At 41.6% G+C, this 23414-nt stretch overlaps 1 protein-coding gene across 6 annotated transcripts in view; it reads left to right on the top strand.

Moving 5' to 3' along the window:
- WNK1 (WNK lysine deficient protein kinase 1) overlaps nt 1-23414 on the top strand; it is a 669373-nt gene that overhangs the window by 283660 nt on the left and 362299 nt on the right. For all 6 annotated transcript variants that reach the window (XM_069228121.1, XM_069228119.1, XM_069228120.1 and 3 more), the window contains exons 6-7: nt 12537-12756; nt 22488-22824. In XM_069228121.1, the coding sequence (XP_069084222.1) occupies nt 12537-12756; nt 22488-22824 (557 nt within the window). The remainder of the gene's footprint in view (nt 1-12536; nt 12757-22487; nt 22825-23414) is intronic.

The following is a 23414-nucleotide window of genomic DNA, read 5'->3' as shown; positions in this document are numbered from 1 at the left end:
TAGACAAGCAATGGAAGAAGTAAAAAGAAAAACTATGGAAATTGCAATCTTGTACTCTAGACAGATTAAAATACAACTTGTTGAGCTGGCTGAGTGTGTTCTGGTGCGACCAGACATTGATAAATAACAGCACTAGATTAATGATCAAAGAGGCATTTTGGAAACACAAAGTAACTGTGTCATCACACCGCTAAGAACAGTGGATTTGTTGATAAATATTCAACCTTTAAACCAGTGCCAGCCCTAGAACTGTTTATGGATGCATATATACTCCCCAACCCCCATGCACAAACGCTATATATAAAATTTAGTTTGGGTAAGTTGCGAGTAAGAGAAGAAATGGAAGGCGAACAAGGCCAATTCATTGCACTGCGCTTTTTGTACACACGATGTTTAGGAACAGCTACAGTTATTATTATTTTTTTTTATTTTTTTGTCAAGCATATGTCAAACTTAGGTCCTGGATAAGAGTGCTTTGCATCATTTTAGGAAAAAACTTTGATAGCATATTGAATTTTCTGGACAGCAGCCACATCTCTATATTCATATGTATTCATAACTATTTATACTCGGCATGTTCATTAAGGAAATCTAAAGGTCTTTCTCTGGAATCCTTTTAACGCTTGTTTATTTCATTTTGGTGACACATAATTGCTGAATACTACTTATTATTCACCTTGTGTAAATGTATTCACAAGGTGCGCTCAGTACTGAACACAACCTTAGTTGAAAGTTGTTTCAAGATTTGACTTTTTATAAATTTTTACTTTAAGACGTTTGTATTGGGTTTTTATGAACATTGTAGATATATATTGCAGCCATCATTTGCTTCACTTATGAACTATATTTGTTGTGGTGATTATTTCTGTGATGTTTTATGGGCGTAGTCCCGAAATAAATTTGATTCTACACCTAAGCTTGTATTTAATAATAAATTCTGCGAAGACAGTGGAGCTCAGAAGGAGGTAAAAAAAAGTCATGGTCATCTCACATAAATTGCTGTTAATCAAGTATGAAATGCATTTCTATCTTGAAGTGAATCCACAACATAAGCTTGTGCTGACATGCTTCAGATGATTGTGCAATCCCTGGTTTCCTTACCTAAAATTGGTCAGTGGAATATGAATCTTCCTTCCTTGTCCATGTGATAGTAGCTCTATTCAGCACTCTTAATTTTATGTTTTTTTTTTTCTCCCCAATTATTGGAAGGTTTTAAGGGCCTGTGTTTGAGACCTCTGGTTGCCAAGTTGTATTTTAGATGCACAGACCAGCACTTTTATTCTTACAGCAGCTAAATACAGTTGCTTTATGTTCATCTGTGGCCAGCTTTGTACAACAGACAGTTAGAATATACTCAATAGAGGTATTATGACCTGTGGTAGTAAATGAAGACCATTTATTTCAGGAAACGCAGGAAGTTTATTCAGGCAATAACCCCTGGACACCCTTAGGCCAGGGATCACAACTCCAACAGGCGAGACCAATTACAAGATAAACAAGAAATTCCATGACACCCACATGGAATTCTATTGCATAGTAAATGTTCTCCTGAATGTATGTATAACTCCTCTCCTGTTATAGGGGCAAGGTGAGGGGGGGGGGGGCGCCAAGAAGACACACCAATTAACAATCGGGCTACAAAAATAACCGGGTTTACAATGATAAACGGAATTGCAACCACTTATAAACCAAATCATGGGCAAACATAAATTTCCAACTAGCCTGGTGGTATGCATAACCTTATGAACTCTCTGACCTCTGGTATAATTCTGTTTCAACTTTGATCAGCAAAGGATGCAACTTCAGCTGCCATTGTCATGTCTGTTTCAAGATTTAAAGTCCCTCCATCGTTTCTTCTATCCTCCGGCTGACAGTCAGAATCCTTCATGAGAAACCGCCCACTACATCCATTTTCAGCTTCCTCCTCCTCCTCCTCTTGACAGACTCCACCCTTCTGATACAGTGCCACTCTCTTCATATTCCTCATTTGCCCGTTCTCCCAACTCACCCATTTACTTCCTACCTCCCTCACCTTGTTAGGTCCTTTAAATTTCGATAAACCATGTCCAACTCCTCCTGGTTCAACTTTCACCCAAATCCTTTGCTTATCAGTCATCTGTTCTATTTTCTGGACATGATAATTTACATGTGCTTTATCATTCTTGAACCAACAGAGAACAACTTTTATTTAAGGGACGTGCCTCATATTTTCTCAAAAGGGGTTTTGCCTGTAGCAGGATTTTAGAGTGGTGAGCCTATAACATGTCTTTCACTGCACCCTGTACATTCAGTCCTGACTTGACTGCCAGTTCCTTGGTCCCTTTCACTAACTTATTGATCCGCTCAGCTTGACCATTGTCTTGTGGATTGTATAGGGAGGTACAAATGTGCTTTACTCTGATGCCTTGCAAAGAGTTACACATTTCTCTCAAAGTGAGCTGAGAGCCGTTGTCTGTGACTGCAACTGATGGAATTCCCTCCCTGTGAAAAATTGCTCCAAGTACTGCAGTGGTGGAATGAGTTTTGTTCCACATAAACACCACTTCAACCCACTTTGATCTAGCTTCAATTAGTACCGCTGCGTATCTTTCTTGTTCAGATTAAGAAAGTACCAATGAAATCCAAACACACTTTTTGCAACACCTATTTAGCATCACTCACATTTTGATCCTACAGTGACATTTCTATACTGACCTTTACCCGTTTTTCTGCTTTTATGCACACACTGCACTTGATAACCCATTGACTCACCTGATCATCCATAGCTGGCCATCAAAATCTTTCTTTCAACCTCTTACTATTCATGGGCCTAAATGTCCTTCATGGGCTAGTACAGTAAGCTTGACTTTAACCCCAAAGAAGAGACACAAATCAGTCAGTCCCTCATTATCACCTGAACAGCACACCAGGACAACTCCTCAACCGCCTTAGCATAGGGACGTGTTACCGGAGTCTATTCTTTTTCTGCGCAATGTCCCTTTAATGAGCTTGACATCGGCATTCTGGGTACTAGCCTTATCCATTGCAAACAGCCAGTTCTCCTAAGTTACGCAGACTTCCAACCCTTCGATGGCATCACATACAGTAGCAGCAACTTCAGTCTCTAGGGCACAGTCATCACTTAGCCTATCACGCAAACTAGATAATCATTCAACTACTTTGTTACTTCATCCGGGCACATATTCTACTGCACAATCGTTCTCTTGGAACTTGACTGCCAACCTGACCAACTTTTCTGAAGAGTTATGTTACATCCAGGACCTAACACTCGAACAAGTGGCTTGTGATCTGTTCATAAGATAACCTTGTTACCCCATAGGACGGTTTAGAAATAGTTCATGGCCCATGCTGAAACCAATGCCTCACACTATCCCAGAGTAGTTTATTTTTGCAGGCATCAAGGTGTGAGAGGTGAGTGAAAGCCAGTGTTCTTTACCCTACCAGCTCCCTCACCCACACCAGTGGCATTCAACGTGAGAATAATTTTCAATACCATCTGAAATGGAAGCAACACCACTGCATTGGCAGTATCAGATTTTATCAATATAAATGCTTTTTGTTGGGCAGGCCCCCACTCAGATTTTTTCCTAAGCCAAATTCTTAAATCCTAGATCTTGTCTGCAAAGATCTGTATGAATTTGGAGTAATATTCTTCTGACCCAGTGAATTATTTGAGCTTGTGTTTGTCATCAGATATAGATGCGTTCACAGTCGCACTGACCAGATTAATTTTTGGCTTCACATTATCACCAGATATAAGATACGCTTGATATTCCACTTCTCCTACCAAGAACCTACACTTCCCTTTGTAGAGGTTCAGCCCAGAACCAAGGATCTTTCCAAACACTTATTCTAAAGCTGCATTATAAGCAGCACCAGTGTCTCCAAAGACTAAAATATAATCTTCAAAGAAGATGATGTTGTTGACACCAGCAAAGATATTTGACATACGTCTCTGGAAGACACTAGCTTCTGACGCTAAGGCAAATGCCAGACTTGTAAGCGACTACACTCCTCCGTGGTGATGAAAGATGTTAATGATCTTAAAGCAGGATGCAGTCTTCTCTTCGAAGATCCATGGACAGCATCAGAATGAATTTGTTTATTTGGCAGTGGAAAACAATCTGCTACAATTTTCTCATTACGACTGCACAGATCCCCACAGTTTAATGTGAGCGAGCCCTCAGAATTTTTCTTGATAATAGGTGATACCCACTCTGCGGGCTCCACTGTTTCTGTCACTCCATCCTGAATTGTTTGTAAAATTGACCTTGCATCTTCTCTGAAACCCATCGGAACTTTCCTTACAGCATGCCTAATAGCTTTCTTTGGAATACGTTTATGTTGGTATCCTTTAGCTTCCCTTAGTTTGTTCTCAAAGATTGGCTTATATTTTTACAGAAGTGCATCCATCACTGTGTCATCCACGATAATGACTTGATCCTTTCCTCGGTGCTTTGGAATGATGTGCAGATCGTAGTGGTGCACCCATCCTTAAATTGGTAAACCAGAGTCTGCAACGTACACTTTGTCCACAGTTTTAAGCACCTTGAACTTAATATTGACAATCGTGAATCCAGACACCGAAAATGCTTGCTCCTTGATACCCTCTTAAGTTAACATCTTTTGGTTCCAACACTTCTCCTGGCCAAATGAGATCAAAAATATCTTTGGAAACGATTGTGTATAAAGAGCCAGAGCCTGTCGTTAAAGATGTAGCTTTTCCTTACTCACTAAATTTGGCTGTAGGTCGTTTTTCTCTGCTATGTGCGCTCCCAACATTATCACTTGTGGCATTAACCTCTCCAGCACAACCATTTTCTACAGTCAGGAGTTTGTATTCTATGTTCTTTGTAGTGTTTTCCTTGAGAGATATGCGTGCCTGCTCCACGAACTCTGGCCAGGTATCCCTACTGCCACATAAACAACGGCATTTCCTAATAACAAAACAATTTCTTGAATCAGCTGAGTGCATACTGCTACTACACCTATTGCAACACTTAATTTGGAAGTGTTCAGTCGTGCACTTGTTGCCTTTGCAACTTTGTTATGGTCCTTGTTCGTAATGTGCGTTTTTTCCCCCCGACAGCATTTACTCCTTGAAAACTTTCATCAACTTGTGCTATTGCATAATGTTCTTGAGTTCCAAAAGCTGCATTTCTCGCAATTGCGTTTCAGATTCTTCAAAGACTTTTGCAATATTAAGTGACAAATTGCTTGCAGCCATAGCCTTTCCTGCGTTTTCATACATTAGTGTTGCACAACGATTTGGCCTTTTATTACTTCTTCTGTCATCTCCCCAAATTGACATTTTGATGCCAGCTAACACGATCTAGAGGCAGACTCATCAACCGATTCTGAAGGCTTTTGAGGTTGTGTGTAAAATGTGTTGCTGCACATTGCGATGTTGACAGATTTGGCAAATTTTGTCTGCAATCATTTGCATCTTTGTAAACATCTAATAATTCACTTCCATGCTCATCATATTGAAGGCATGTACGTAAAGGTGTGTTGCCCTTCGTTTCCCAGTACACTGAGTAGTAGTGCTTTTTTCTGCACTGCAGGAAAATCTGTTCTGTCCAGTGCCTGTAAATAATTCTCAAAGATTTCAATCCAATCTTCCCACTCTACAGGAGGATTTCCTGGATTAATTAAAAAGCAAGGTGGGTTATAATAGATTGATTTACATTCACTGTTGCTGTTGATTCTTTGCAGTGGTATTATTTGTTGTAATAAAGTTGTATTTCTCTGCTTTATTTAATATCGTAGAGTTGTTAGTAATGTTGCAATACAGTAGGTGGAGCTGTGGCTGCTTTGTATAGTTGACGAGATTTCTATGGGTGGGGGAAGTAGTTCTTATTCGAATTACAACATTGTGAGAAGTTGCCTTACGAGAAAAAGGAGCTCAAATCGGTGAGAACAGGGTTGTTTAATGCTCTGATTTATTAAATATTGGCTGCGCATGAAAATAGTCTCTCAGTCGACTCTGTGTCCATACAGTGATAGTCACTGATGAGAGGCTCGGGTTGAGAGTGTGTGGCCTTTTGAGCATGGGCTGTTATTAGCAATGCACTTAAATTTTTGTTTAAACTAGGCCTGGGCGGAGTTCTGCTATGCAGAACTCTGAAGTGCCAAAAAAACTTACTGTGCGGAGTTCCGCAAGCGGCAGAGTTTGGGTAAGATGCAGTGTTCGTGCTGATTTTCAGTGCCAGGAGTTTCTCCCATGCTGTAAAACCATCACTAAAGACATCACGCAGAGCGCCGAGGGGGCTAACTTCTTTCTGCAACTCAAGTGGATTTTCTACTCGAGTGGCAGCCTACTGCGACCGCTCACGTTTAGAAATCTCACTTAACTTAATTTTGGCGAGCGCAAGTGAGAGAAAAATCTGCTCCACGTCACTTGGCAGAGTTTTTCTGAACTCCGGCGGAGTGGAATTCTTCTCCCGCCCCTGGTTTATACTGCAATGTTGGTTGTAAGAGCTGAACTTTTTTCCAAGGTAAACGAGAATGAAATTCCATGACACGCACGGAATTCTATTTTATAGAAAACCTTCTCCTTCAGGTGTTATAACATGACCATTCAGCATATTTTAGTCATGAGCGAGGACTGAGAACTGCAATTTAATAATGACTTATCTATACACTGTCAGTTTGTGTAATTTTATTCTTATGACAAATTTTATGGTTTTTTTTTTTTTTTAAACCCAATGAAGATAGCCATCTGTCATTGATGGGAGAGACAATCTGAAAAGGCACATCTTATTTTTTTTTTATGTACTTGGTATTTTATGTGTATTTATTAGCCTTTTTTTGATGTTTTTGTTGATGTTGACAATAGCCGAAATGAAACAAATGGGTAATGAACATACTGATAAATGTGTTGCAATGATATTCTTGCAAAGCTGTATTTACACAAAATAAGCAGGGTGCTCCAAGTGGCATACAGTGAAGTGGCGTACAGTGTGAAGGATTGAAAGGATGATGTTTTGACTACTAACATCTAGTCACATGAAATTTGAATGCCTAATAACTACTCCTTTAGTGTCAGTAAAGAGAATCGGTCCAAGGCATGATTTATCTATGAACCCCTTTTAGCTAAATTATGCTAGGGTCTTTCTCGTGGTTTTGACGGTAGCACCCTATCAGCAGAATCAGGTGACCTTTGTACTGCCAAGACGTTAAGTGAAGGTATCATTTTTTGATGGATACTTCTAACCATAAGCTCTTCACCTTGTAAATATTCCCCCAGGCATCAGACTTGATCAGGAAACTCAAAAGCAGTACTCCTGCGTGCTGTTATGTAGTGTCATAGAGCTCCACACTAACGTACTGTTTCGAAAGTGACTAGCAGGCCCACGAATAAGCACTACCTATGTACACTGCCATCTGTTCCTTTCCGCGCCTTCAGGCGTAGATCTGGACCTTACTTATCTTTGGTGAGTTTTTTTTTTTTGCTCCAAAAAGTTTCTTTTCTAGTGTGAAGGGGACAGTGTAGTATTCCCTTTCAGTACAACTGTGTTTAACTTCTGTAGGAAGTGTCACAAACAAATGTCTGTGACAAATTCCCATGAGGTGTGTCTGGGGTCAGAGCACGACTCCAAGGCTTGTGACGACTATGCTCAGATGAGCCCAAGGGCTGTTTGGGGCTGCAAGACGAAGCTCTGCCATGAAACAGTGGAATGCTGTGTATGCTTAGGCGCTGGGACATATTTGTCACTTGGTCCAATAAACCTCTGATTGACCAGCTACAAGCCCTGTTGTCTACAGTGTTGTTTTGTCGTTGGCCCAGCAAGGGCTTGCTTTGAACACTATTAGAGGATTTTTAAAAAAATTTTTTTTTATCTCTTGTCTTGTTTGAGGTTGACGGATCAGTCTTCCTTGTTTAAATCAACTGCTTTAATGAGATTTCTGTAAGATTAAGGGCACGTTTCCAAGAATCCCTTTGTGATGCTACAGTGGGACTTGAATTTGTTTCTCACTTTCCTAATGTGCGCTCAGTTTAACCCAATGAACTGCTATCTACTATGTCCACGACCCTTGTCGCAATCTCACGAATGAGCTGCAGGACCTGTCAGGACTGCCACCTTACACAGTGTTCATACACTGTTCTTCCCAAACAAGCTGTTGCTGAGAACTGCATTCTTGCGAAAAGCAGTAAAACCCTTTCCAGGTCAGTCAGGTTGTCACTCTTCACCTTTCTTTGCCCTGCCTCGCCCCTCAAAAGAACAAGCATTTGCAATGCCATAGGTCTTGCATTTGCAAGAGTTTGAGCTATTGGCGTTGTAAGTGCATAATTGGACTTTTTAATCCCACATAAAGTGGTCAACCCTGCCTCATAATTTGGTACTTTCCTGCCACATAATTCAAATAGCCCTGCATGTAACTAAAGCACTTCCTTTTACCATCTTCCCCTAGCTGCAGCAAAAAATGGAAATGTTGCGATTTAGCATCCTAATTTAAATCTTCCATGGTAATTAAAGTAGAACACCACTTGAAGTAACCCCCTTAAACACATAATGCATGTAGTCCAAAACCCACTAAAGAAAACCCTCATTTTGTAGAGTGTGTGAAGCCTGTTTGATCTTACAGAACTCAAGTTTCCCAGACCTATTCCTATACATGGTGGGACTTGTAGTGCAATGTTATAATAGGACGAAGAAGACTACAATACTCAGAATTCAACGCAAAAATGGGATTTGTAGTCCAGTTTCATAAGGCGCTACAAGACCCATAAGGAAGAAGTAGAACATGGGCGGAAAACCTACTCACCCATAGAACAAGTAAAGTTGGGAGCTTTTATTTTGTAGATAGCTAAGCTTTTTATTCTAGTACTTGTATCCCTGCTCCTATTATGGAAAAAGTAAAGCATGAGTACCAGAATGGAGAACAAATGGGTATTGAGAGCAAAACAGGAGGAATTGGCGTGAAACATTTTTAGTTGTTTCACAAACCTATTACCTGCTCTATTAGGTAAGGACGTAAGGGTGCCAGACCTCTGGTAGCCAACATATTCAACTGTACATCCACTTTCCTGCCAACAACCCTGTGATGCCCAGAGCGTTTAGAAGGGCTAAGACTGAGCATGCCCCTTGTTTGAACCCAAACACGCCCCCCCTCATGTCATGCTGCTGTGCTGTTACTTAAAGAACTTTTAGTGTGTGGACCCAACGAGGAGTTGTCAGGCAAGTCTATGAGGAAAACACAACAGCACGCCTTTCTCCCACTGTACATTTGGATGTCAAGTAGATTAACATCACCAGGTCCTGGGAGTTGACATGTTATAAAACTCAGTCCAGGCAGCTCGATAGCTTCATGCTTAGGCAGCAGAACAGTTTGTCTTGTCAATTGAAAGCATTAAACTGTGAGAATTAAGCATGCAGCAGGCGTTGTGCATATCAATGCCCAGGAATCCCAACTAGACGCGCCCAGGCTCCCATTCCAGAAGCGTGTGCTATAGCCCACAGGATTGCACGGGCACACATCAGAAGTTATGAAGCAGCTGCAGTCACACACACTTGCTGCAATCAAGAGATATCCACCAAACATGCACAACATAAGATGGCAAACTTGCACTCTCTGCTTACCTTGGTTCCTGGCAGGCATCTTTGCAGGTCTGCTGAGACATTGTGCACAATCCCACATACCAGGCTAGCTCCCAAAATGTGCGAACAGTTGCCTAGGTTTGTTTTTCTGTCATGACGGGCCAAAGAATTAAAAACAAGGTCTTCCCAGTGGGTGTGTTAGCAGTGAGATACAGACACACCTTTTAAAAGGCAAGTCTAAACTAAACAATTTCATGCTCTATGAAACTTTAAAGCGGAATGTCTGCCACGGAGCACGAAGGAGAGACAAAAGAAACAAAGTGATGTAACTGGTAGTCAATCAAAGTGTTCCAATACCGCCGATCGAGTACGTGCTGTATGAAACTTCAAAGCACCATGGCCTGCATGAGCGGGAAGGAGAGAGACAAAAGAAACACACATTTGCAATGCAATCGGTCTTGCACTTGCTAGAGTTAGAGCTATTGGGGTTGTAAATGACTTTTTTGTTTTTTTTTTACCCTTGTGTTTCGGTTTGGAATGGAGTGGATGTATGTGGTGTGGTGTAGAATTATGTGGGTTGTGTTGTGTTATGCTATGTTGTGTTATGCTATGCTATATTATGCTATGTTGTGTTATGGTATGCTGGGCTATGTTGTGTTTTGTTATGCTATGTTGTCATATGCTGTGTTATGCTAGGTTGTGATATGTTAGGCTGTTTTGCGTGATGCTGTGTTGTGCTATGCTATGTTGTCCTATGTTGTGTTATATTATGCCATGTTAGGCTATGTTGTCTTATGTTGTGTTATGCAATGTTGTCTTATGGTGTGTTATGTTGTCTTATGTTATGCTGTGTTGTTTTATGTTATGGTGTATTGTTTTATGTTATGCCATGCTTCATTGTCATGCTATTTTGTGTTATGCTATTTTGTGTTATGCTATGTTGCGTTATGCTATGCTGTGTTGATATGTTATGCCGTGCTAGACTATGTTGTCATGTTGTTATGCTATGTTGTGCTATGTTAAACTTCACCATGTTGTCTTATGTTGTGTTGCTCTATTTTATGTTATGCTGTTTTGTTATGCTGTGTTATGCTGTTATGCTATGTTATGCTATGCTGTGTTATGCTATGGTATGCTATGTTGTGATACTATGTGGTGTTGTGCTGTGGTGTTATGCTGTTATGTTGTATTATGTTATACTATGTTGTGTTATGCCATGCTGTGACGCTATGCTGTGTTGTGTTGTGTTACGCTATGCTATGTTGTGTTGAAAGACATTACATTGATCAGTTTATTAACTGTATGTAGGTCATTTGCACAATAGTGTGTAATTGTTTTAGAGCACACATAGGAAGTACTTATGGTAGCTGCTTTTGATACTTAGGTTGAGGGTTTATATTTTAGTTTAACAAAGACATATATAAAGTCTTGTTAACATGAAAGGTTACAGCGGAGGAGAGAGGTGCTATCAAGGAGGGTCTCAGTGTTGTGTGCACCTGGGTGGGATGATTTATCTGGTGTGCTTAACCAAGCGTGTCAGCTTTGAGAAGCCACCTCGCAAGGCAGCGAGTGACGTTGCAGCAGCCATTTTTGCATGCTCTCTGCCTTTACATAATAAAAAGAAGGCTATCAAATCAAGAATCACAAGGACCTCAGCAGAAGCGCTTGAGAGGGAAGCATCAATGAGGAACGAAATATCTGACAGGAATAAAAATGACATATAGTAATTTCCTGTAAGATTGTCAGCGTATGACAAAGCGTGGTCTCTTTCTGTGCAGGTGAAGAGAGCACAGAAAGAGACCACAAACTAGTGAAAGTGTGGACGTAAGGAGGGCGTTGTTAAAAGCCCACATAGATACCAACACGTTGGAAAAGCAGCGCTTGTGCGCTGCTGTGCTCAACTTAAAAAGTAGTTCGCCCACATTAAAACATATCGGCAGTCGTGCAATAATCCATGTAACCGGGTCAGTCTGCAAGGCAGTAACATAACTGCCCAAAGGCTGAGCAAAGTAAAACAATTACCTATGACATCAATGGATTTTTGAAAGGCAAGCCCACAAATGATTGAAAGTGATGGGCATGAGATGGGCGTGGTTAAAAGCCCGCAGAATACTTACAACAGGTCGAAAAGCGCTTGCGCACTCAACCTAAAAAGAGACTGTATTGTTTGGACCAAAGGAGGGCCCTCAGTTTCTACATTCATTGTACCAAGGACCATTGTGTGGCCGATCAGCTCTTTGTGGGATTCTCTGGAGCAAAGAAGAGCAAGGCAGTGCTAAAAAGAGCCACTTCTAGGTGGATGTTCCTCTGCTTCAGAATCTGCCATGCGTTAGCCCCACTTACCAATTGAAAGCTCAGTCCACTAGTCAATGCTGCTGCTACTACTGTGTTAGCATGCAGAGTGCCTGTCCTCATTAGCTGTCAAGCTGCTTCATTGGCATCCATGCACACTTTTCATACCTTTTCATCCGTTGCCAGTCCGGTCTGTTAGTATGGGCATTTTGGTCATTCGGTTCTACTGGGCTTTTTGGTCTGAGCCTATCCACAGACCCTCTCAAGAGGGAGGTGCTGCTTTGGTGTGTCTTCACGATTTGAAAAATCTGCCGTTAGAGCTATTCATCAGTAGAACAAGTTACTTACCTTTAGTAACACTTGATCTGATGGATACTGTAGCTGCTAACGTATCGCCCACCCTTCTTCCTCCCTGATCTGTGGATTGAACTGTTTTCCTCATCTAAGAATGTCCCAACCTAGCGATCTACACAATGGTCATGCCAGTTTGCTTATGGGCTCTGTGTCAAGTCTTAAAAAGGACCTTAGAACAACAACCTGAGTGGTGTCTGTATGTTTCCCCGCTCGTCACTTGCAAAACAGCGTCAGCACATAGCCACACACCAGTGCGCAAGAGTATTGCTTCTGAGTTTCCAGATGGAGTCTGATTCCTAACTTATAATAAGTTATTACTTGTTAGTACATTTTTTTTCCTCCTTTCAGGTATGCCATAAAGGACCTATTAAACCATGCCTTTTTCCAAGAGGAGACTGGAGTTCGGGTTGAGTTAGCAGAGGAAGATGACGGAGAGAAAATTTCTATTAAGCTTTGGTTACGCATTGAAGACATTAAGAAGCTTAAAGGAAAATACAAGGACAATGAAGCGATAGAGTTCTCCTTTGACCTAGAGAGAGATGTGCCAGAGGATGTAGCTCTGGAGATGGTGAGTGTCCTTGAAATAAATATTTTATTGAACTGAAGTGTGTGGTGTGCACAGTGATGGGGAAGAGTTTTCTTTTACAGCTTATTCGCCACTATTTAGGCAAATGTCTGTATAGAGGGTTGTCTGGCAATATATACAGTGTAATACATTGTTAGAGCATCTGTTTATACACTAAATAGAAACAATTAAAATTGTAATGCAATTAAAAAAACAAAAACAAATGTGACTAAAATACACACACCTCTTAACTCTCTCCTCTCTGAAACAGAACTGAACATTTTATACAGTGTGTTATGCACAAAACAATGCTTTGCTTTTCAAGTACGATTGTGTTTTCACACGTAAAGCAGTGAGTACGTCATACTTCTGCAGAGGCCTTTAAAACAGCAAAGAATTTCATGTGCTTTTAATTTTAATAAAGTAGACTTATTTGTTGCTTTATAGGACGTGTTTCAAAATGTGAGCTTGACTTTTACATCGTGTTAATTTTGCCATGGATTACAGACATATTTGCCCTATACATACAACCTCTCCTCATGGACAGTGCTGCTTGAATTCCTCTTCCATGGACTACTCTTCATGCTGCAAAGTTAGCATTCTTGAGCCAGAGCATGCAGCACTCTGGGCAAGCTTGGTGTCACACAGCCTCCTTTGTTGGTGCTCTCATAGTGAAAAGACAGGCTGCTGCATTCTCTTCAGGCCAGTGCTCGCTAGTCACACCTTTCTAGAAAAAACAGCTTGCCAACTAATGTATGGAGCGCTCAGTCATGATGGGCCTGTAAAATTTATATGCAATACAGTGTGCATGCTCAACTGTTCTCAAAACGTGTGAGTAGTGCTGGAAATTAAAACATTATTGAGGAACCCAAAAATTATGGTGGAAGTGGAGTCATGAGGAGCAGGCACTTACGGCATGGCATCAAGAGAATGACTGTCTAAGATACTGGGCACAGAACCAATGTGATAGTAAAGCTATTCTTACTTGCTTAACTGGTTCCAGACAGACTGAATTTTATGACAACTCAGGAAGTCAAGGCACCTACTGGTGAGATCTCTGCATCTATTAAGTTTCATTTGATAAGGGTGGTTAAAGCATTTCCTGGACACACAAAACAAACCCAGTTTCTGATGGATACTTCTAACTGCAGATTCCTCACCTTTTGAATCTCACAAACAGCATCCAGAACTTTTTGCAGCAATTGCTCCAGTGTGTCTAGGTGGTGCCATCTGACTTCACAGTACTGCCTTCTCGCCTCAGAAAGTGCCAGCACATAGCCATAAATAGGGACCACCCCTGTGCACAGATGTTAGTTCCTTTTTCTTTATTTCCCTGCGTCTTTCCACTTGGATCCGGTGCTCTGCTCCCAAAATTCGTCAGTACTTCAACGACCTCCATGAATGATTAGTGACAGTGTGCTAGGCACATCTCCCGTGAAGATTAGACTTCAAGTTGTTCCGCACTTCCAGGAAACCGATTTCGGCCAAGAACCTGCATGACATGGTGTCTGGATCCAGTCGATTAATTTTCATGACAGATGGCTCAACCCGGCCTCCGCCCCTGACATCGCCACAGCAATTCCCGATGGATGCAAAATCTTGCACCAGGATGGCACCAACAAACCGGGAGGAGGAATAGCCATCATCCACAGAGGCCAAATGGTGCAGCGCCACCACTGACCATACCACCATCCCCATGGAGCATCTCAATTTCAAGCTTCACACGGATACGACCGCTATCAGAGGCACCATTGCATACTGACCCTGGGGTCCGTGCTGCAGCTTCTGCAACACCATCACAGATCTCATTTCACCCCTGGCCCTGGACTCCAAGGGCTACATCTTCCTTGGCAACCTCAATTTCCACATGGACAATCCCAACAACACCGCCCACCTCATCAACAGTTGGAGAAGCCTTGGACTGACTCAAATCTTCTGCCACTCCACACATCGCAGGACAAGTTGGATTCCATTTTCACCTCCAGCAACCGCATCAAATACAGCCTTATCACAGAACTCGCATGGGTCGATCACTCCATCATCCACTTCAGCATTTCCAGCCCCCTCACCTCCACCTCCAAGATGGCCAACACCCCCCTCCACAGCTAGAGAAAATGTTTAGAGTCCAGCTGGACTGACGCACTCAAAAGCCTCCAACCTAGCTGGAGGCACCAACCTGGACCTGGGAATTAAGAACATCACCAACTGCACTGACAGCATTGCCTCCATTAACAATCAAAGAATATCCCCCAAAACAGCCAGCTGGTACACCCAAGAACTCAGAACAATGAAGCGTGACGGCAAACAGCTGGAGAGGCGATGGTGCACCAGTAAGGACACATCTGACAGAGCAGACTTCATAACCTCCCTCAACCTCTACCACCGCCTGCTGAGGGCAACAAAGAAGACAGCCATAGCTGCACACATCGAAATCAGAACCAACAACAAGGAACTCTGCTAGGAGTTCTCCAGCCTGGCTGCCAGGGAAAACAGGATCCCACCCTCACAAGAGCTGTGTGACAACTGCGCCGACTTTTTCCACGACAAGATCGCAACCCTATACAGAAACCTCAACCCCTAGCTTCACCCATGGACTTCCTCAACAGGCCCATCCCCCACGACAACCACCTGGGACCACCTCTCCACCCGTACACATCGGCGAGGAACTCACCACCCTGCTCAACACCTCAATCACCACCGCAGCATTTCCTGACACTTGGCCTTGATCGCACGCCACATCCGAACCCTCCTTGACTGAGGAGAAACAGCAGCTCTGATCCTTCTTGCGGCCGCCTTCAACATCCTATCACAGCATACACTGATAGAAAGACTCCACCACATAGTCATCAAAGGAAACTCACTCAGATGGATCACCTCCTTCCTCACTGGAAGAACTCAAAGGTCCGCCTACACCCTTCACCTCTGCACCCTGCAGTGTCCTTCAGGGCTCAGCCATCAGCCGCACATAGTCAGAGCTCATGGCCTCAACATAATATCGTAAGCAGATGAATGCCAGCTCATCCTGTCCCTCACTAACAACTCTACCACCAACAGTACAATCTTCCAGAGATGCAAGACAAGCGCCGCTGATGGATAAAGAACAACTGCCAAAAACTGAACACGGACAAGAAGGAAGCAACTTAGGGCTGACCACGGCAACAGAAGAGATGTCAATTCAAGCAGTTGACCCAAACACACAAGGCGCTACGCCCACATTAATCACTGCCTGAACTTAACATCAACCGTCAAGAAGAGTATGCTCCACCTCCATTTCACTTGTCCACACTCCTTGCATTCAGTGAAGCAGAAATAGAGGGTGCTCCTTTTTCTGCATCGCACCAAAGACCTGGAACAGCCTTCATACACAGCTCCGGACTATCACCTCACTTCCGTAATTCCGAAGGGCACTCAAGACCTGGCTGTTCGAATTAGCTTGTGATTAAGAAATTTAACCCCATGGGGGAAATATCATGCTGTCTGCCACACAATTCTCTTCTCATACACTTATTCGCTCTAATGATTAATCTTAATAAAGGAATATCAAAAAAATAATATTTAATAAATAAACACAATTAAGATTTAAAAAAGTCATTAAAAAAAATCAAACATGCCCCTCAGGGGACCTCTGTGCAATCTCTGACCTAACAAGAATGGGAGACAAAACACAAGACTCCCTCCTTGGTGTATCGTCTCTTGCTGTCCCAATTTAGTTACAGTGGCCAGTTGATTTGTGCACACAATTTCTCATCTATTCTTGGCCAGTTCCAGTGGGTCCAGCAGTCCAGCTTGCGTCAGTGCATTTCGTTGGTCTTTCATAATTCTTTCACCACCTTCCTCAGGACGATGTTATATTCTCCCAACACAAATTAATTTCATGTCTGCATCCATAATGAGTCATACAAGCATCAAAATTCACCAATAATCATCAAATCGTATCCTCGTTCAGAGTGTTTCTTACTTCTCTATTATCCAAAGACGGGTCACGTCGTGTATTCCGCTAGTTAATCAAATTCATAGGAATGTTTAAAAATAAATACTGTGTGCTGATTAAGTTCTCAGTCTCAAATCTCTTCTACGGAAAAGCGTTCCTGTCCTTCCTTCGTCCAGCAGTTAATCAATTAGCAAGTGCCTGGATACCCTATCTGGTGATTATCAGCACTATATAAATCTGGCTGATTGATTGAGATGCTCCTTCATGTATCTGAAAGCCATCAGGGAATGGAAAACAAAGGTTTGTCTCTGATTACAAGAGACAAGGCCAATCAAAATCCAGTTCACAGGCCCATTCCCTATCCAAGTCCTGGTCCCAATCTTGGTCTTTGTCCTTTGATAAGTCTAAGATAAGGTCCAAGGACAAGTCTTGACGCAAACATAAGTTCTTCTCCTGAACTCCCCCCAATAAAAGCTCCCATTCCAGGGAGAGATTGTGCAGTCATACTGTGTGCCATTTTATAGATTCCAATAATTTTCCAGAGTTGAAGCTCCTGCTCTCCAAGTTTCTCAGGACATCAACGTCTCTGAGAAGGTAGATGTCTTCATGGGGGAAATGCAGCAGCTCTCCCAGATGATTCTGGATCACCCCCTGATGTGCCTTCTGGCTCCACTAATCTGCCAGGGCTTCTGCTTGGACTTATGCAGGTGGGCTCATGTACCCACCCTCAGAAGGCCATGTTGTTGCTGACCTTGCCAACTCCTGCCATACCCCCAGATATGATGATATCTGGCCCAATGTCTTGTTATGAAATTACTTATTTATTGGAAGACTGACTGACTGTGCCTCTGCAGCAGTACCTTCAGTGCCTTGAGGCTTTATTAGGCGTGACTCATACACAGGACTTTCAGGATGCACCCCATGATGGAGATGGTGAGCAAGGAACTAGCAATTTGCTGCTCCTTCACTGGATAGGTGATGAACTTTATTTGCACCTCCAAGTTGTAAGTGACCTTGCTTCCTTTCCAGAGACTGAACCAGACTCCCTTCTGGGGTCCCCTGCCAAAGAGGGTGCCTCCCTTGTAGTAGAGGTGTTGACCGACAGTAACATCTTGGCTAATAAACCTTACTGTGAGGAAGTGCCTGAAATTCATACCTCCTCCAGTTTCCTTATGTTGGGAGGACTTCTGAATGCAGCAAACATCTTCAAAGGCTGTGTACTGAAAGTTAGATGCATGATAATTGTACATGGGACCTGGGGATGCTTTCATTTCCTGGGAAGCTGAACACTTTTTTTTTTTTTAGTTCTGTGCTCTCTTCTGTTGGTGTGAACTGAAAATATCTTCCTTGCAGATTATTTTCCATTTTCTACTGAATGCAGTCCTCTTTGCTGTTATGCACCTGCCTTCTCTTTCTGGTTTCTCCATGTTAAACTCCCTATATTGCAGTGCTCTTTTTATTTCTTAGATCGTTCTGAATTTGCTGCTAGACATTTGAAACAGCTGGCCCGCACAATTACTGGGTATGAGGTGAATTGTGGCGAATACCCATCTGGTTCATTTCTGCTCCTTGTAAGATACTTTCTGCAGAGTATCTGAAAAGCAGTATTCTAAAATGCATAGGAGAGGTGGCCCTGCTACTCAGGAAAATATTTATTTCATCTTGCATCAGAAGAGTCGTGAGTTAATCATATGGGGACTGGGAAATATACTCCTGGTTGTTTCTAGTTTAAGTAGTGGAATGCAGGCCTTCAAACCCAGATGTGGGTCTCTCCTTTACCTGCGTAGTCATTTATTGAGAATGTCATGCCTGTGGCTGCACCTCCTCTTACCCACTTGATACCAGACAGCTTCTTTCAACTGAACTAAAACATCAAGAAAAAGGACAGTACATGTCTAGGTCTTAGTGGTTTTGCTGCTACACTTCTGCAGAAAGTAACATTTTGAGAGGCACCATCTTAAGTCTAGCTTAGTGTTTCCGCTCGATTCCTTAGGGCAAACACAGATGCATGACTAGTGACACCTGCCACTCACTAGAGTGCACCATGTACTAGCTCTCCCTCTTTGCTTCAAGTTGCAGGTTTTTTTTTTGGACTGAGTGACATTGGTTGATTTGACCACACCTCGTTCATCTAATTTGCCTACTTTGAGGATCTCTCTCAACTAGTACCCTATGCAGCTGTCAATCAGAGTTTATCAAATAAATGGGTACATTACACAGAGGCTGAGTGTAGTCTCCCAAAGTCCTCAGCCATCTAAGCTGTCTCAGGGTTCTTTTCCTCCCAATCCAAACAATCTTGCCTGAGAGACAACATTGTGATTTATCTTATCTGTCAAATGAAGATCTTGGCTGAAGTAGGCCGAGCTTCAGCTTCGTTCGAGCTGTCATGGCTCTCACACTATACTTAGGAGGGATCCTACGCCTTGAACAATGCCCCAGACCAGTAAAGGCTAGAAGTGTGGGCAGAAACTTGTTGTCCTTTAGGATTAGAGTGACATTGAGTCATTATGCTCAATAGTGTCCCAACTTTGTTTTTATTTTACCAACATACACCATTAATAAAAGGTGTGATCCACACTGGCGATCTTCTAGGTAATTTTATTTGTATAACTGGATCCCTATATTTATCCAGAAAAACATTATTTCTGCACTCCCTCAGGGTTCATTTAACCACAAGGTGGAGTCCGCCCAGGTGGTATTATCCTACCTGTGTGGGGATAGGTGGCCAAATAATAAAGCAAGACACTATGTGTGTGAGACCACCTATTCCGTAAGGAGGAACACCTGAGAGGTTTCCAATACATGGTTATCACAATCATGTTTTATTTTAACTGAATCACGGAAAAGAGTGGTCATAGCACAGGTTTAACAGGTCAAGCAGGTCTGTTCTCCAGATCCCCCTCAATACCTTTTGGGTATGTAGTTTTTGATTTTGGGAGGTAGTATGGGGCTATAACCTTCCTTCTCTCTCTGTGCAGTAAATATGCAAGATGACACACTGTTATATGTATATTTACTTTCAAATTAGAGAACATTTCAAAATTGGGAAATGCCAGCATTATGTTCTAGCAGTGCAGCGAATGCCACAATTAAACTTTTTCAGTGTACTGTCTAGACCTCTTCTGAAAACTTTCTGGTAGCATTGGGTTTCATGTTTTAGACAATTGCACATATCTGATCACTGCAGAACAGAGTGAATGCAAATAGTTGGTCCAGACCATTGTACTTTCACCAGCCTTCTTGTCTCACGAGTCACTGAACAGTCTGTGCAATTCAGACCTTGATTACTTTGTGAGTGAGGGTAGACACTATTACCTGATGTGACCATAAGGAGTTAATTTTTTTTCTTCTACTCTTCAGTGCGCTTTGACCAGGACCCATTACATCAAAAATGTTTAACTGCTATTAAAGTGTCTATAAGATAAGTTGGTATGCGTCCTACCAGCACTACTTAGCTTAGTCTGCAGTTGAGATGAAATGCCTTTGAAGGATTAAATGCCTCTGGCCCATGAAGTCCGTAGTGGGGAACAGAAAACCTTTCATGCAGGTGGCCAAGCACACACCCCAACATGACAAGGTTCGAGCTTTATTTGTAATGACAAGTAACTTCTTAGTCATAAAGTATCCCCACTACATCCCCAGTTATCAACTTATCACATGATGTAAGCCAGTGGAAACATCTCATTGAGTCAGATATACAGTTTCAAAGATGTAAGCACAAGGTTGTAAGAGTGTCTTTAGTGGCTAATTAGCTGTTGTTCAGTTTATATTTATATAACGTGTATCTTCAGTTGGAGGCTGTGGTCAGACCCAAGTAGTGTTCTGAATTGAGCCCAGCATGTTCTTTATTATTAGACTGCTTGATGACCTTTACATCTAGATCCAAGTCTTTTGTACCTTTAAGACATCGTATTGCTTGGTAGTATCATGGGAAAGTGGGGATTACGAGACTTTGAATACAGGCTGTTGCTCTTGTGTCAGAATGTTCATGTTCAAACGCTGTTTGTATGTGCTTTGTGATGAAGTATGAATGTATTGCTAAATGTTTGAGAGCATGTCCTCACTTTAGTTTTTAAACTGTGGCAATATTGGTGGAGAAAGTGTACTGGAGATTAACGTTGTCTCTAGAGTATTGGTTGAGCAATGGTGTTTGCCGCTACACTGAGTAGTTGATGTTGCTGTGCCATTCATTGTGGTAAATCAGGTTATCTGCTCTTGGGTAATACCAGCAATGTGTGGGGGAGTGGGCCCCTCCGTTGTATGTTTATCTGTTTAATTAATATCCCAACGTTTGGTATGGGCATTTCCTGTGTTGCGCAGGCTGATATTAGTGTTTTGTTGGAGCCTTAAGCTATTTTGTTTTAGGGTGTTGTTCCTGAGAGGTATACCGTGTGTTTTTTTTTAATTTTGTTTTTTAATATGTGATATGGTTGCTGTTATGTTGGTTATTACCCTCAACTTTAGGCTTGAGGTGGCCCATGTTTTCACCTTAGAAAATGTTCTTATTTCCTACAGTCTTTCCTGACAAGTAATCAATTGTATGTTGGGCTATTGTTGATACCTGTGCTAGTGGAAATTAATATTGATGTCTCAACTTGCACATTTGTCTGATGTGGGCCGATCAGCCACTGTTCAAGTGGAAGTCCTGAGGCTGGTACTTTGTAATTTTGTGTCCATTTTTCATATCACATTTCAGTGTGTACCAAATGCATCAATATTTTAATACTTGGTTCTTTTTGAATGGAGTATTTTGTGCTATTACTAGTTTAAGCCTACCTTGTATCGCTGTTTGACCTTTGCCCGGCGTGCCTCACTGATTTCCTGCCATGCCGTTAGATCAGTTTTAGATCAGTTTTAAGTACAAAAGGTTGCTTTTTGGTTTGCCTTCAAACTGTTGTAAAGATCTGCTATGAAACAGTTTCAATAGCACTTTTGTGAATCTTTTTTTGTGTACATCTAAAGTGAAGGGGTATTTTTTTTGTTTTTATGAAATTTGGCCAAGTAATGATGGTAATGATGTAGAAAGGTACCTTATCATAGTTTGTCTTGCATGTTAGTTTATACTTATCGCATCAGTGTTAAGGTTGCTCCTGGTATGATCGTTTTCTGGGGTATTTTCTTGTAACTCATGTTTTTTTGGCCCCTGTAGGCTGTTTTCTTGAGATCTTTTTTTGGCTTTGTGTGCATTTTTGAGTTCTATCTTCTCGTCTGACTCTTTACTCTTTTATAATCTTTTAATGCTTAATCTTGCTCCTTATTATGTTCTCCTTCATTATTAATCATGGTTGTCCCCACACCACTGGTGCTCTTCCTCCTTTTTCATTCACTAATAGTCTAACTAAAACTCCTTAACAGTCTTTTTACTAACTGGCCTCAACTGCATGTTCATTGGCACTGTCAATATCTATTACAGTTTCTTGTTTCCTACTATGCAGTATGCATTTTTATTCCCAATTTCCTTCTGCCACATTACTTTCTGTTTCTTACTTCTCAAGCATCTCCACCTCAGTCACTTTCAGTAATTTAATATAGACTGCGTTGCTGCTGTTCAGGGTCATAATAATTGTACTTTTTCTTGAGGACGTGCTTTATGTATAAGTGCAATTATGTAGCCTACGTAAGTTATGTTTGTCAACTAGCGCAAAGGTGTGAACTGATGATTACAGTTCAACCGTATATTTCAAAGGACGGTTTAGATTGTGGTACCAGTTTGTAAAATATGATAATTTAGAAGGCAAAGTAGAAGAGTATTGCAGTATCTCTACAGTTGTCCCTAACAATTATTGATCAATCTTTTCTGCAGGTGGAATCTGGGTATGTGTGTGATGGAGATCACAAAACTATGGCTAAAGCAATTCGGGACAGAGTGTCTCTAATCAAACGCAAGCGAGAGCAGAGACAACTGGTGAGGGAAGAGCAAGAGAAGAGAAAACAAGAGGAAATCAATAAACATCTGTTAGAGCAGCAGCCTTCTGGTCCTCCACAATCAGTAACAAAACCAGCACAGCCAATCCCATCCACCAGTACTGGCACAATACCTTCTACCTCTTCTGCAGTTTCATCCCAAGTAGAGCCTGAGGAGCCAGAAGCTGATCAACACCAACAACTGCAATACCAGCAACCCAGCATATCTGTTACATGTGAGTACAGTGCATATTTTGCATTTTTGATGGTGCTTAAATGAGAAACATGTTGTTCATACAATCCTTCAATTAGAGTCTCACTGTTTTGAGTACATTTTATTTTAATATCCAGCTGAGACCTTGGTCTGGGGAAAAAATAAAATGGACATCCTGCACTGTTGTAAACATTATATCAATACACTTACAACTACAGTTACATGAGACACCTACCACAAATTCACTTGTTTTTATGTATACATCCCAGTGGTGTGGATCAGCATACATCCATTGTTCAATCAAGGTTCAACATATCCTTTAGTCAGATTAGAAGTACATCTCACTTGTTCATCAACTGTATTTGAATATTATAATGAAACATAATAACAGAAGACAATATATTATGTACAAATAAAATATTTTTTAAAACGTCATTCATTCAATTTACTTTTCACATACACCTTACCAGCCTATAATGGGAGCTACACATTGGAAACTAAGATCAGTATCCATATATATATCAGATGGTTCAAGCTTCTTATGTATGGGGGAAGTTGATTGTAAACTGCACTCCCTAGTATACATTTCAAACTAAGCCAAAGATTCAAATC

This window comes from Pleurodeles waltl, chromosome 4_1 (assembly GCF_031143425.1).
Source record: "Pleurodeles waltl isolate 20211129_DDA chromosome 4_1, aPleWal1.hap1.20221129, whole genome shotgun sequence".
In the NCBI taxonomy this organism is placed as follows: domain Eukaryota; kingdom Metazoa; phylum Chordata; class Amphibia; order Caudata; family Salamandridae; genus Pleurodeles; species Pleurodeles waltl.
This window is presented reverse-complemented; position numbering and strand designations above follow the sequence as displayed.